The following is a 12,500-nucleotide window of genomic DNA, read 5'->3' on the forward strand; positions in this document are numbered from 1 at the left end:
ATTGTGATAAGTTTATGTTAAGGATAATAATGTAGAGATTATTTGGATAATGGTAAATGAAATATGTTTTTTAATCTCACACTGCGGCAGGTCTCCCAACGTAATGAATAGAAAAACTAAATGAATAGATAGATGAATATGTAAACAGATATATAAGTAAATATATAAAAAATCAAACTATTACGGAACTTCAAGTAAAAAGTTCAAGTTTCAGTACGATTTGTATAAACACACATGCACGCTCGAAAACACATACACACGCTTGCATACATGTATATGTACATTCTTGTATACGTAAATGCATACATAAATAAATACACACACATGTAGATTTATGCAATCACACACACACACACACACATGTGTATATATATATATATACATATATATATATATATATATATATATATATATATATAACATACAGTTATGCACACACGCACGCACACACACGTACACGATGGTATAAGTGAAGAAAAGCGATCACGAAGAAGATCCTGATGTCTATCATTATCGTAACATCGGTCGGATTATATTACACGCCTTCTGCCTCAACTGGTCCATTAACCCTTCAGAAAATTGCACGTAGATTTCAGAGCAAAAAGATAATTGTACGTATGTATATTATTAAGATATGTGTATATATTACCTCTTGTATCAACATATATATACATACATGCATTCGTGGGCCTAAGTGTATATAAATGTGAATATATATATATATATATATATATATATATATATATATATATATATATATATATATATATATATATATAATATATGGAAATAAGCTCCACATCAGGGACCTTTGAATTAGCGACTGCTTATTATGAAGTAGTCGCTAATGCAAAGGTTCGAGTCCTTGTGATGGAGATTGTTAATATATTTGTCACAATGATACACACACACACACACACACACACACACACACACACACACACACACACACACACACACACACACACACACACACACATATATATATATATATATATATATATATATATATATATATATATATATATATTTACTACACTGTTACAGTCTTTCGTCACGTCTACGTTCCGATACTGTCCCGTTTCATCGTCAGCACTATTCCAGTCTGGCTTGACCCTTAACTCTTTATGTCACGATTCCTTCCCCTCTCAGCATGCCGACCCACCTCCTTAGGCGCTGAATTATCTCCAAACACCGAAGGATTGTGTGTTGCTTCTTCTCCAATTGCGGGTTCTCTGATAAACAATTCCTTAAATGATTTGTGTATGACGTCATTTATACATATATTAAGAACTCCCGCGAAGGCGCACCCGTTCGCGCGCGCACACACACACACACACACACACACACACACACACACACATACACACACACACACACACACACACACACACACACGACTCGGTAGAGCGGTTGATCCCAAACTGTCACTACGGCGGTCCGGGTTCGAATCCTGCTCAGGGCTGAAAATAACTTCAGTATCGCTGCGGTTCGAGTCGTTACTCCAACTCTCGTGGTCACGGAGTTGAGGGTGTGTGTGCGTGTAAGGTCATAGCATTACCCATAGATCGGTCGTATGAGCTCTGAGCTCTCTTCCGGGAGGGATGAAGCTGTCGATCACGAGTCCAACACGTGATCCAAAGACCAAGGTGAAAGACAAGGTGAATCACACACACACACACACACACACACACACACACACACACACACACACACACACACACACACACACACACACACACACACACATACACACACGAATTGACGTTGCAATAATACCGCTAAAGCCGTTAATTCAGCGACTTGACCTCTTCTGACCTGACCTGACCTGACCACACTTTAGTTTTCATCTGGATAGATGTCCTCGTTATTGTCCCCCTAATGGCCTTATATGTGACCAGTTGTCCTAAATACTTCCTCAGCTTTTCAGAAATTGGCTCTCTTGAATTCAGGTATTAGAATGTTATTCGTATTACTCAAATCTTCTCATTTAGTATTATATTCTATTTCTTAATGATCATTAGTGCCTAAACTGTTACCCACTTGTACGTTTATGGTTAAATCCTCATTGTTGATTCAGTCCAGAGTATCCTCTCTCACTGTAGGATCGGTAATTGTTTTAGTAATTTATCTTATACCACATCTATATATATATATATATATATATATATATATATATATATATATATATATTCATACATATAATTTACATTCACACACACACATACATACAGTATATATTATATATATATATATATATATATATATATATATATATATATATATATATACATACATATATATATATATACTGTGTGTGTGTGTGTGTGTGTGTGTGTGTGTGTGTGTGTGTGTGTGTGAGTGTATGTGTGTGTGTAATTTCTTATCTCTTACTAAAAAAATCCCAGTCAGTGTTTCTACATTTAAAGTCTCCCACGACCACAAACTTTTTGTACTGGGACGCTCTGCGAAATTGTTGAAAAATGGGTTCAGTCTGTTCCATACTAAGATTAGGAGATCCGTATAGGACTAAGATAATAAGTTTCTCCTTCGTGCCTACAATCTCCACCCAAATAGTTTCGGAAGGCATCCTATATAAATAAGCTAATCACGAAAGTAAATCCGAAATTTGTGCTTTATCAGAATTAGAAAATATATATACATACATATATATATATATATATATATATATATATATATATATATATATATATATATATATATATAGTGTTTAGGGTTCCGAGCCTTCCCCTGTGTTTATGTTCTCCATCATCCAAATATATATACATACATATATATATATATATATATATATATACATATATATATACATATATATATATATATATTGCATAAAAGCATTGGTAAATGAAAAACGTAGTCCGAACGTTTTTGTCTATTTAAGACAGCTTCAGGTAAATAGACGAAAACGTTCTGACACCGTTTCTCTTTTACCACTGATTTTTCTGCAAAGTAATTTTCACGTGCTTCTGTGAAATACTGCAATATATATGTATGTATAACATTGAATGGGTTCCAGTGAACAGATATACACTTTTTATCAACCACAATACACTAATTCTAAGCCATCAACATCATGAGACCCGAGGAGGCCAACATGCAGAAATTGAAACGTGGTACAGCTAAGGACTCGAACCTGAGCTAGCACGTGAAAAGTGTTAGTGACTTAACTGGAATAAATATATATATATATATATATATTATATATATATATATATATATATAGATATATATATATATATGTGAACCATCCTTTGGCAGTACTTACCTCTGTAGTCGATACAAGCAGCGCACCTGCAGTGGGAAGGCGAGTTCCCACAATACCCGTAATCGCTGCAACAAGGTCGGTCGCTCTCCGGGTTACATTCGGAAAGAGATCCATCAGCGAGCGGGAAGTTGACGCCGCATCGCCCGTCAGCTCTCCAGCGCATGTAAGGACCTGTCAACGGAACGGATGAGGGCATCAATGCTTGCCATCTGGGCGGAAAGGAAGATGGGGAGATGTGTGGTGGGGAGGGGGAGGGGGAAAGTTGGGGAAAGGTTAAGTGGAGGAGGAAGAGGAGGAGGGTGGTGATGAGGGAAGTATGGGAGGAAAGCTAGGAGGGGGAGGAGGAAGAGAATGGTGAGGAGCAGAAGAAGGAAAAGATGAGGAGGGGGAGGAGGAAGAGAATGGTGGTGAGCAGAAGAAGGAAAAGATGAGGAGGGGGAGGAGGAAGAGAATGGTGAGGAATAGAAGAAGAAAAAGGTTAGGAAGGGGAGGAGGAAGAGAATGGTGAGGAGTAGAAGGAAAGAAAATCTAGGTAGGGGAGGAGGAAGAGAATGGTGAGGAATAGAAGAAGCAAGCTCTAGGAGGGGGAGGAGGAAGAGAAGGAAAAGGCTGGGAGGGGGAGGAGGAAGAGAATGATGAGGAGGAGAAGAAGGAAAAGGCTACGAGAGGGAGGACGAAGAAAATAGTGAGAAGGAGAAAGAAATAAAGTAGGAAGAGGAGGAAGATAATGTTGATGAGGAATAGGATAGGAAGAAAATGAAACAAAGGACAAGGAAGAGAAGTAAGAAAGTGGGAAGACAAATAGGAGAAATAGGAAGCGGACCAAGAAAAAGGAGGAGGAGAAGAACAGAGAGGAGGAGAGTGAGGAGCAAGAGGAGAAGGAGGAGGAGAGGGGTAATAATTTTTCTCATTCATTTCCGTGACTACCTATTACCTGGGGGATACATGTAACGATAACCAGAAAAAACTATATCAAGTGTGTTGCCAGATTGCGAAGTTAAAGGCTCACAGGACGGGGGAGGGGGGGCAAGGTGTCTAAATCCCCCCAATCCCCCCACACAGGAAGAGTCATGTATATTAACCCCCCCCCTTTCCACTCCCATTTCTACTCCCACTCACAATCACTTGTCACTCATTGTCACGGTCATCCATACCTACTCACCCCTTACACGCACACACCCAAAACAACACTTACAGCCTCACTCGTTCACACACACACACACACATACACACACACACACACACACACACACACACACACACACACACACACACACACACACACACACACACACACACACACACACACACACACACACACACACACACACACACACACACACACACACACATTCACACACCTCGTGGTGCAGTGGTTAGAGTTCTTGCTTGCCACTACGGCGGTCCGGATTCGAATCTCACCCAGGGGTGAAATAATTTCAGTATCGCTGCGCTGCGGGTTTTTACTCCAACTCTCGTGGCCAGGGAGTTGTGTGTGTGTGTGTGTGCGTGTAAAGTCACATTTTAGATCGGTCATACGAGCTCTGAGCTCTCATCCGGGAGGTTAATAACTGTCGATCACGAGTCCAACACGTGATCCGATACCATGGTGAATTGTACACACACACATACACACACACACACACACGCACACACACACACACACACACACACACACACACACACACACACACACACACACACACACGCATAAGCAAACAAACAACCCTTGGCATGTCTATACGGGGCGATGACAGCAACGTCTGGGGCAGCAGCATTGGCAGCCTCACCTGGCCGGCTCGCGAGGAACCTCCTGGGATGGTCCTCACGACCTGCGCCGTGGCGCGAGCCTCGGAGGGGGGAGCGGGGGGAGGGCGGGGTCAGGGAGGTCATTCGAGGAAGGCGGAGGGAGGGAAGGAAGGAGGAAGAGGTGGCGGAAGGTGGAGGGAAGGAAGGAAGGAGGAAGAGGTGGCGGAAGGCGGAGGGAGGGATGGAAGGAGGAAGAGGGGAGGGAGGGAGGGAAGGAAGAAGGAAGAGGTGATGCTGGGGGAGAGAAGGAAGGAGGAAGAGGTGACGGAAGGGGGAGGGAGGGAAGAAGAAGAGGAGACTGAAGGCGGAGGGAGGGAAGGAAGGGGGAAGAGGTGACGGAAGGCGAGGAAGGAGGAAGAGGTGACGGAAGGCGGAGGGAGGGGAGGACGGTGGAAGAGGTGACGGAAGGGGGAGGGAAGGAAGGAGGAAGAGGGGACGGAAGGCGGTGGGAAGGAAGGAAGGAGGAAGAGGTGGCGGAAGGCGGAGGGAGGGAAGGAAGGAGGAAGAGGGGACGGAAGGGGGAGGGAGGGAAGGAAGGAGGGAAGAGATGACGGAAGGTGGGGGGAGGGGAGGAAGGAGGAAGAGGGGACGGAAGGCGGAGGGAAGGAAGGAAGGAGGGAAGAGGTGGCGGAAGGCGGAGGGAAGGAAGGAAGGAGGAAGAGGTGACGGAAGGCGGAGGGAGGGAAGGAAGGAGGAAGAGGTGACGGAAGGCGGAGGGAAGGAAGGAAGGAGGAAGAGGGGAGGGAAGGCGGAGGGAGGGAAGGACGGAGGAAGAGGTGACGAAAGGCGGAGGGAAGGAAGGAAGGAGGAAGAGGTGACGGAAGGCGGAGGTAAGGAAGGAAGGAGGAAGAGGGGACGGAAGGCGGAGGGAAGGAAGGAAGGAGGAAGAAGTGACGGAAGGCGGAGGGAGGGAAGGAAGGAGGGAAGAGGTGATGGAAGGAGGAGTGAGGGAAGGAAGGGGGAAGAGGTGACGGAAGGCGGAGGGAGGGGAGGAAGGGGGAAGAGGTGACGGAAGGCGGAGGGAGGGAAGGAAGGAGGAAGAGGGGACGGAAGGCGGAGGGAGGGGAGGAAGGAGGAAGAGGTGACGGAAGGGGGAGGGGAGGAAGGAGGGCGGAAGAGTGAAGGAAGGCGGAGGGAGGGTAGGAAGGAGGAAGAGGTGACGGAAGGCGGAGGGAAGGAAGGAAGGAGGAAGAGGAGATGGAAGGCGGAGGGAGGGAAGGACGGAGGAAGAGGTGACGAAAGGCGGAGGGAAGGAAGGAAGGAGGAAGAGGTGACGGAAGGCGGAGGTAAGGAAGGAAGGAGGAAGAGGGGACGGAAGGCGGAGGGAAGGAAGGAAGGAGGAAGAGGTGACGGAAGGCGGAGGGAAGGAGGGAAGAGGAGAAGGAAGGCGGAGGGAGGGAAGGAAGATGAAGAGGTGACTGAAGGCGGAGGGAGGGAAGGAAGGAGGAAGAGGTGACGTAAGGCGGAGGGTTTGAAGGAAGGAGGAAGAGGTGACGGAAGGCGGAGGTAAGGAAGGAAGGAGGAAGAGGTGATGGAAGGAGGAGTGAGGGAAGGAAGGGGGAAGAGGTGACGGAAGGCGGAGGGAGGGAGGGAAGGAGGGAAGAGGTGACGGAAGGGGGAGAGGAAGGGTATGGGTTGTTTGGGAATGGGGTGTTGAAAGGGAGGGATGTATAAAACCAGCGTTTCTGTCCATGAAGATAATATGTAGATGGCGTTACAGAAAAAAAAAAAGGGGGATACAAGTGTTTAAGGAGAAAGATCAAATTTCAAAGTGATCAGCAGTATTTTTCTTAAGTGGAGATTAGTCTGCAGTCATAAAAGTTATATGTCAATTCATTATTATTTACTATTTACCTGTTTGTTTATTATTTAACTATACCTATGCATTTATTTAGGTATTTTATTTGTTATTTACATTATCATAGTTCTTATTTATTATTTTATTATTAATATGATTTTTTTTTTTAGCATCCGACCTAGATATGGATCAAAAGGTCTCCTGTCGGCATGCTCCGCCTTTGTAATTCTTTGTAATTCTTTGATTTAAGTCCCTCATTGAAATCTGAGATACGGACACAGAGACACAGAGATAAGGACACAGAGATAAGGACACAGAGATAAGGACACAGAGATAAGGACTGCCTAAAGCTCATTGTGGGGTATGGGATGATGATACTATGGGAACAGAAATGAAAGATGGTATGGTGACGATATGAGAGACTGGAAATAAACTCATCTGCTGGAATTCGAACCCCCGCCAGAGCGGAATGCTTCATATAAAGCGAGGACTGTACCGCCTGTACTACCGTGACCCTTCAAAACAGAACGAATTAGTTCACGGACTAATCATTCTGCCGAGGGCACTCGGGTAGAACGTGGTATGTACTATATTTCATCAAATCCTTTATGCAGGCTAGTCTTCCGACAAGTGTTTGTGTCATTGTGACAATATGAGAGACTGGTATGGGAAGGATGTGGTGGTATAAGGGTTGGGTACTGTGGTATGGGAGAGGCATGATGGTGTAAGGTACGATCTTGCTTTTAAGAACATAAGAATGAAGGAGACTGCAAGAGACCATAAGGCCTACACTAGGCAGCTCCGTATCCATCACCACCTGTCATCCCCATCCATAAAGTTGTCTAATCGTTTCTTAAAACAACTGATAGTTTCAGCGCTTACTACATGGCTACTAAGTTTATTCCATTCGTCGACCGCACTATTAGTAAACCAATTCTTGTCTATTTCCTTCTTAAATCTAAAGATGAGAGGTGGGAGGGGGTGGGAGTAGAATGGGTGGGTGTAGCCACGTTACTTTGACTTGTCTACTTCTCTTATAAAGGAGAGAAAGGTTTTGGTATATAGATAGATATATTATTATTATTATCATTATCTTTATTACTATTATTAGGATTTCTATTCTTCTTCTTCTTCTTCTTCTTCTTCTCCATTTCCTTCTTCTTCTTCTTCTTCTTCTTCTTCTTTTTCTTCTTCTTCTTCTTCTTCTTCTTCTTCTTCTTCTTCTTCTTCTTCTTCTTCTTCTTCATCTTCATCTTCATCTTCTTCTTCTTCTTCTTCTTCTTCCTCTTCCTCTTCCTCTTTTTTTTCTCATGTATATATATATATATATATAAATATATATATATATATGCATATATATATATATACATATAGGTATATATATATATATATATTACAGGTGAAAAATGTAATCACACATTTGTCAATAACGTAGAAACCACTGTTGGAGTAGAAAAGACTGGAAACGGGGAAGCTATATATTTTGATTGCAAACTGCAATCCTCTTCAGTAGATACAAATAAGAGAGAGCGTGCTGTTTAAGTAGCACCCTTAACAAAAGAAAGGGGAACATCTTCCCACGTTCCCCTTTCTTTTGTTAAGGGTGTTACTTAAACAGCACGCTCTCTCTTATTTGTATCTACTGAAGAGGATTGCTGTTTGCAATCGAAAGATATAGCTTCCCCGTTTCCAGTCTTTTCTACTCCAACAGTGTTTTATACGTTATATATATATACATATACATATATATATATATATATATATGTATATGTATATATATATATGTATATATAAATATATCTATATATATATATATATATATATACATATATATATATGTATATATATATGTATATATATATACATATATATATATATGTATATGTATATATATATATATGTGTGTAGATTTTCCTCCTTTTTTACCGGGGTGAGGTTGGGGTTTGGGAAGGTGGAGAGGAGGAGGCGGGGGGCGGGGGGGGGGGACACGAGTGCCAGAAATGTTTTCTGCCGTGGCCGTGGGGGCCTGAGGGTCAGGGTCATGGGGAGGGAGAAGGAATTCGCACATTTTTAAACCCTTCGACACGAAGAAGCACTTTCTCGTCCATTTTTCCTTTTCGTTTAATGACTCCGGGAGATTTTATTCAGCTGAAGGGGTGACCTTCGATCTGAAAAGGGGCCTTCGGGGGGGGGGTGGACTCGACCGGTCTTAGCCTGAATAAAATCAATAAAGATCGGGGCAGAGGTGAGCCTCCATCCTTTCCTTCCTCCTCTTCCTCCTCCTCTTTCTCCTTCTCCTTCTAAAGATTACAAAGGATTATAAAGGCGGAGCATGCCGACAGGAGACCTTTTGGTCCATATCTAGGTCCTCCTCTTCCTCCTCTTCCTTTTCCTCCTCCCCTTCCTCCTTCTCCTCCTCCCCTTCCTCCTTCTCCTCCTCCTCCTCTTCCTCCTTTTCCTACTCCTCCTTCCCTCCCTCCTGCTGCTGCTGCTCCTCCTCCTCCTCCTCCTCCTCCTCCTCCTCCTCCTCCTCCTTCTTTTCCTACTCCTCCTTTTCCTCCTGCTCTTGCTCCTCTTCCTCCTGCTCCTCCTCCTCCTCGTCTTCCTCCTCGTCTTCCTCCTCCTCGTCTTCCTCCTCGTCCTCCTCCTCCTCCTCCTCCTCGTCTTCCTCCTCCTCCTGTTCCTCCGCCCTCTCCATCCTCTCCCACCTCTCCCTCATTCATTCTCTTGCACATCCTTTCCTCTTCCCCCGTCCTCATCGCCAGATCAAGAGTCCTCTCTCTTCTCTTCTCTCTCTCTATCTATCTCTCTTCATATATATATATATATATATATATATATATATATATATATATATATATATATATATATATATATATATATCCCCCTCTCTCTCTCTCTCTCTCTCTCTCTCTCTCTCTCTCTCTCTCTCTCTCTCTCTCTCTCTCTCTCTCTCTCTCTCTCTCTCTCTCTCTCTCTCTCTCTCTCTCTCTCTCTCTCTCTCTCTCTCTCTCCCCCTTTCCTTCCTTCTTTACCATTCTCATTTGCTTTATGTCACATTCCCTCTTTCCCTCTTTCGTTCATTCTCCCTCTTGTTCTCTCTCATACCTCATTCACTTTCCACTTTCCTTTTTCTCGTTTTACTTCTTCATCCTAGTTTCCTTTTTCTTCCCAGTTTCCTTTTTCTTCCCGTTTTTCTTCTCGTTTTCCTTCATCCCATTTTTCTCCTTCCCAATTTCTCCATTTTCTTCTTCCCATTATTTTTTCTTCCCATTTTCCTTTCCATTTCGTTCTTCTTCCCGTTTTCCTTTCTCCCATAACCCTTCTTCCCCTTTTCCTTCTCTCCGTTTTCCAGTTTTCCTCTTCCCATTTTCCACAGTTTTCTTCTTCCCATTTTCTTTCTTCCAATTTTCCTTCTTTCCATTTCGTTCTTCTTCCCGTTTTCCTTTCTCCCATAACCCATCTTCCCATTTTCCTTCTCTCCGTTTTCCAGTTTTCCTCTTCCCATTTTCCCCAGTTTCCCCTCTTCCCATTTTCTTCCCATTTTCCTTTTTTTGGTTCTTCTTCCCATTTTCCTTCTCCCCGTTTTCCATTCCATCTCTGATCGCAAATCAAAGAATCTGTTCACTCACTCCCCGTGTTTGTGGAGTACACTTGAAGCTGTTGGACTCAGGGACTCCAAGTCCACTTAGGGGAGTTTACGACTCCGCGGGAATTTTCTTTATATTCGTTTTATGAGAGTGAATATTGCTTTTCTTTTATGTCTGAGTTTTACGTGTTGGTATTGGGTTTGTGGCCAAATGGGAGATTTATGTAAACGGAGTATTCGGCCAAAATGTTGATGAATACAATGGCTACAGATAATTTCTCTCCTGTGTTATTACATATATATATATATATATATATATATATATATATATATATATATATATATATATATATGTATATATATTGGTGTATTTTGGGAGCAGGTTTTCTTTGATACATGTTTGATTGAATACGACAGCATTCTAGAAGTTGTTGATTTTCTTTCGTGTGTTTTCGGTTTTTTCTAATTATACTCTTCCCTTGGATGGCATAAACTAATTCCTTATATATGTATGTGTGTATATATATATATATATATATATATATATATATATATATATATATATATATATAAATATATATGGGGAAATTTTTGTGTTTATGATGTATGTATGTATACATAGTATATGTGCAGGTGATGTATGTTTGTGTGTGTATAATGTACATTCTGTGTGTGAGTGTGATCGTTCATGTGTACGTGTATTTCTTGCTAATACAAATTCACAAATATCCTAAAATTCCACGCGAGCTTTTTATCCTTACGTGTGGGGTATTTTTAGAATCACTTGAAGTAGGACTAATGTTGTAATACTGAGAAGAATTTCCTAGACTCCGTGAAGAAGTTACTCAGCCTAACTTGAATTTCGCCTTGTGAGACTCTTCCATCAGACAGGGCGTTAGTAGAGGATTCTGGTGACGTGTCCTGTCCATCGCAGATGGCGCTGACGTAGTGGAGTGTGAATGTTTGGCGTGCCATCATGTTCCAGGATCTTTGTGTCTGGAATCTGGATGCCCTACGTACGTCGACAGCAAGATGGGGGCACAGTTGAAGTCTTTCTAAATCAATGTTGGTACATACTTCATTTACGCTGGCGGCCTCGACAGAAGCGTGCTGGTCTCGCGTTTGCTTGGTTATGGGTTCGAATCCCGCACTCCTGATCCAGTATTCCCTAGAACGCTTAGGGCAAAGGTGACGGATGAGGGTGTTATGGGTGTTTGCGGGTCTTGGCTCGCTACCCTCCTTATATGGGGGGAAAACCTTTAAGTAAATCCAGTATATATAAATATATATATTCTGAAGATGACTCCCTGAAGTCGAAACGTCAATTAAATATGGAAAACTATGGAAGGCTTGTATTTGCCCACACCCCTGAAATGAGATCTACTGTGAGAAAAATTGAAAATCTCAGTAAGAAAATTAATCAGTGTCAAAATGCTGTCGTGTTTAACACAGTGTGTATTAGTGAGAATCTGCGCCCAAAATATACAATATATAAATATATATATATATATATATATATATATATATATATATATATATATGTATATATATTTATATATATATATGGATAGAAATAGACATATTTCGTGCTGGATAGAAAGGGTGATGGCTCCGTAGGTTGCAGCCTTGTTATCCAGCTGGTCCCAAAGATATGAAACAAAGTCTAACTAAAGACGGGTTTCTGACATGGCCACTCCTGGTATTGGTGTTCTAATCAGTGTGAGGTTTCGTGAGGTTATGCTGTTTGATTGTGGAAGATTCTCCCAGACTGATGGCTTCTGCTTCTTTACGAATATGGGATTAATCTTCGTCGAGTTCTGTTCACGCTAAGAGCGAGGTAGTGGGTAGTTCAGGAAGCAGCAAAAGCGTCTTTGTCTTGTTGTAACTCGTGGTTTATATCCGTCATCGAGCACACCGTTTTCAATGAAAAGGGTTTTATTGTCATTTTCTCTCTTTCTCTGCTTCTTGGACATAAGGAATAGATTTTTAAGCGTCTTTCGCTGAAAAATCTGACC

General features: G+C 42.5%; 2 protein-coding genes across 3 annotated transcripts in view; one reads left to right on the forward strand and one right to left on the reverse strand.

Moving 5' to 3' along the window:
* Window positions 1-12,500, forward strand: part of LOC143022387 (uncharacterized) — a 372,359-nt gene that overhangs the window by 280,772 nt on the left and 79,087 nt on the right. The window lies entirely within an intron of this gene.
* Window positions 1-12,500, reverse strand: part of LOC143022251 (neuropilin-1a-like) — an 86,869-nt gene that overhangs the window by 69,716 nt on the left and 4,653 nt on the right. For both annotated transcript variants that reach the window (XM_076180388.1, XM_076180387.1), the window contains exon 2: window positions 3,290-3,460. In XM_076180388.1, coding sequence (XP_076036503.1) covers window positions 3,290-3,460 — 171 coding nt within the window. The remainder of the gene's footprint in view (window positions 1-3,289; window positions 3,461-12,500) is intronic.

This window comes from Oratosquilla oratoria, chromosome 44 (genome assembly GCF_046742065.1).
Source record: "Oratosquilla oratoria isolate Oo_2021 chromosome 44, ASM4674206v1, whole genome shotgun sequence".
In the NCBI taxonomy this organism is placed as follows: domain Eukaryota; kingdom Metazoa; phylum Arthropoda; class Malacostraca; order Stomatopoda; family Squillidae; genus Oratosquilla; species Oratosquilla oratoria.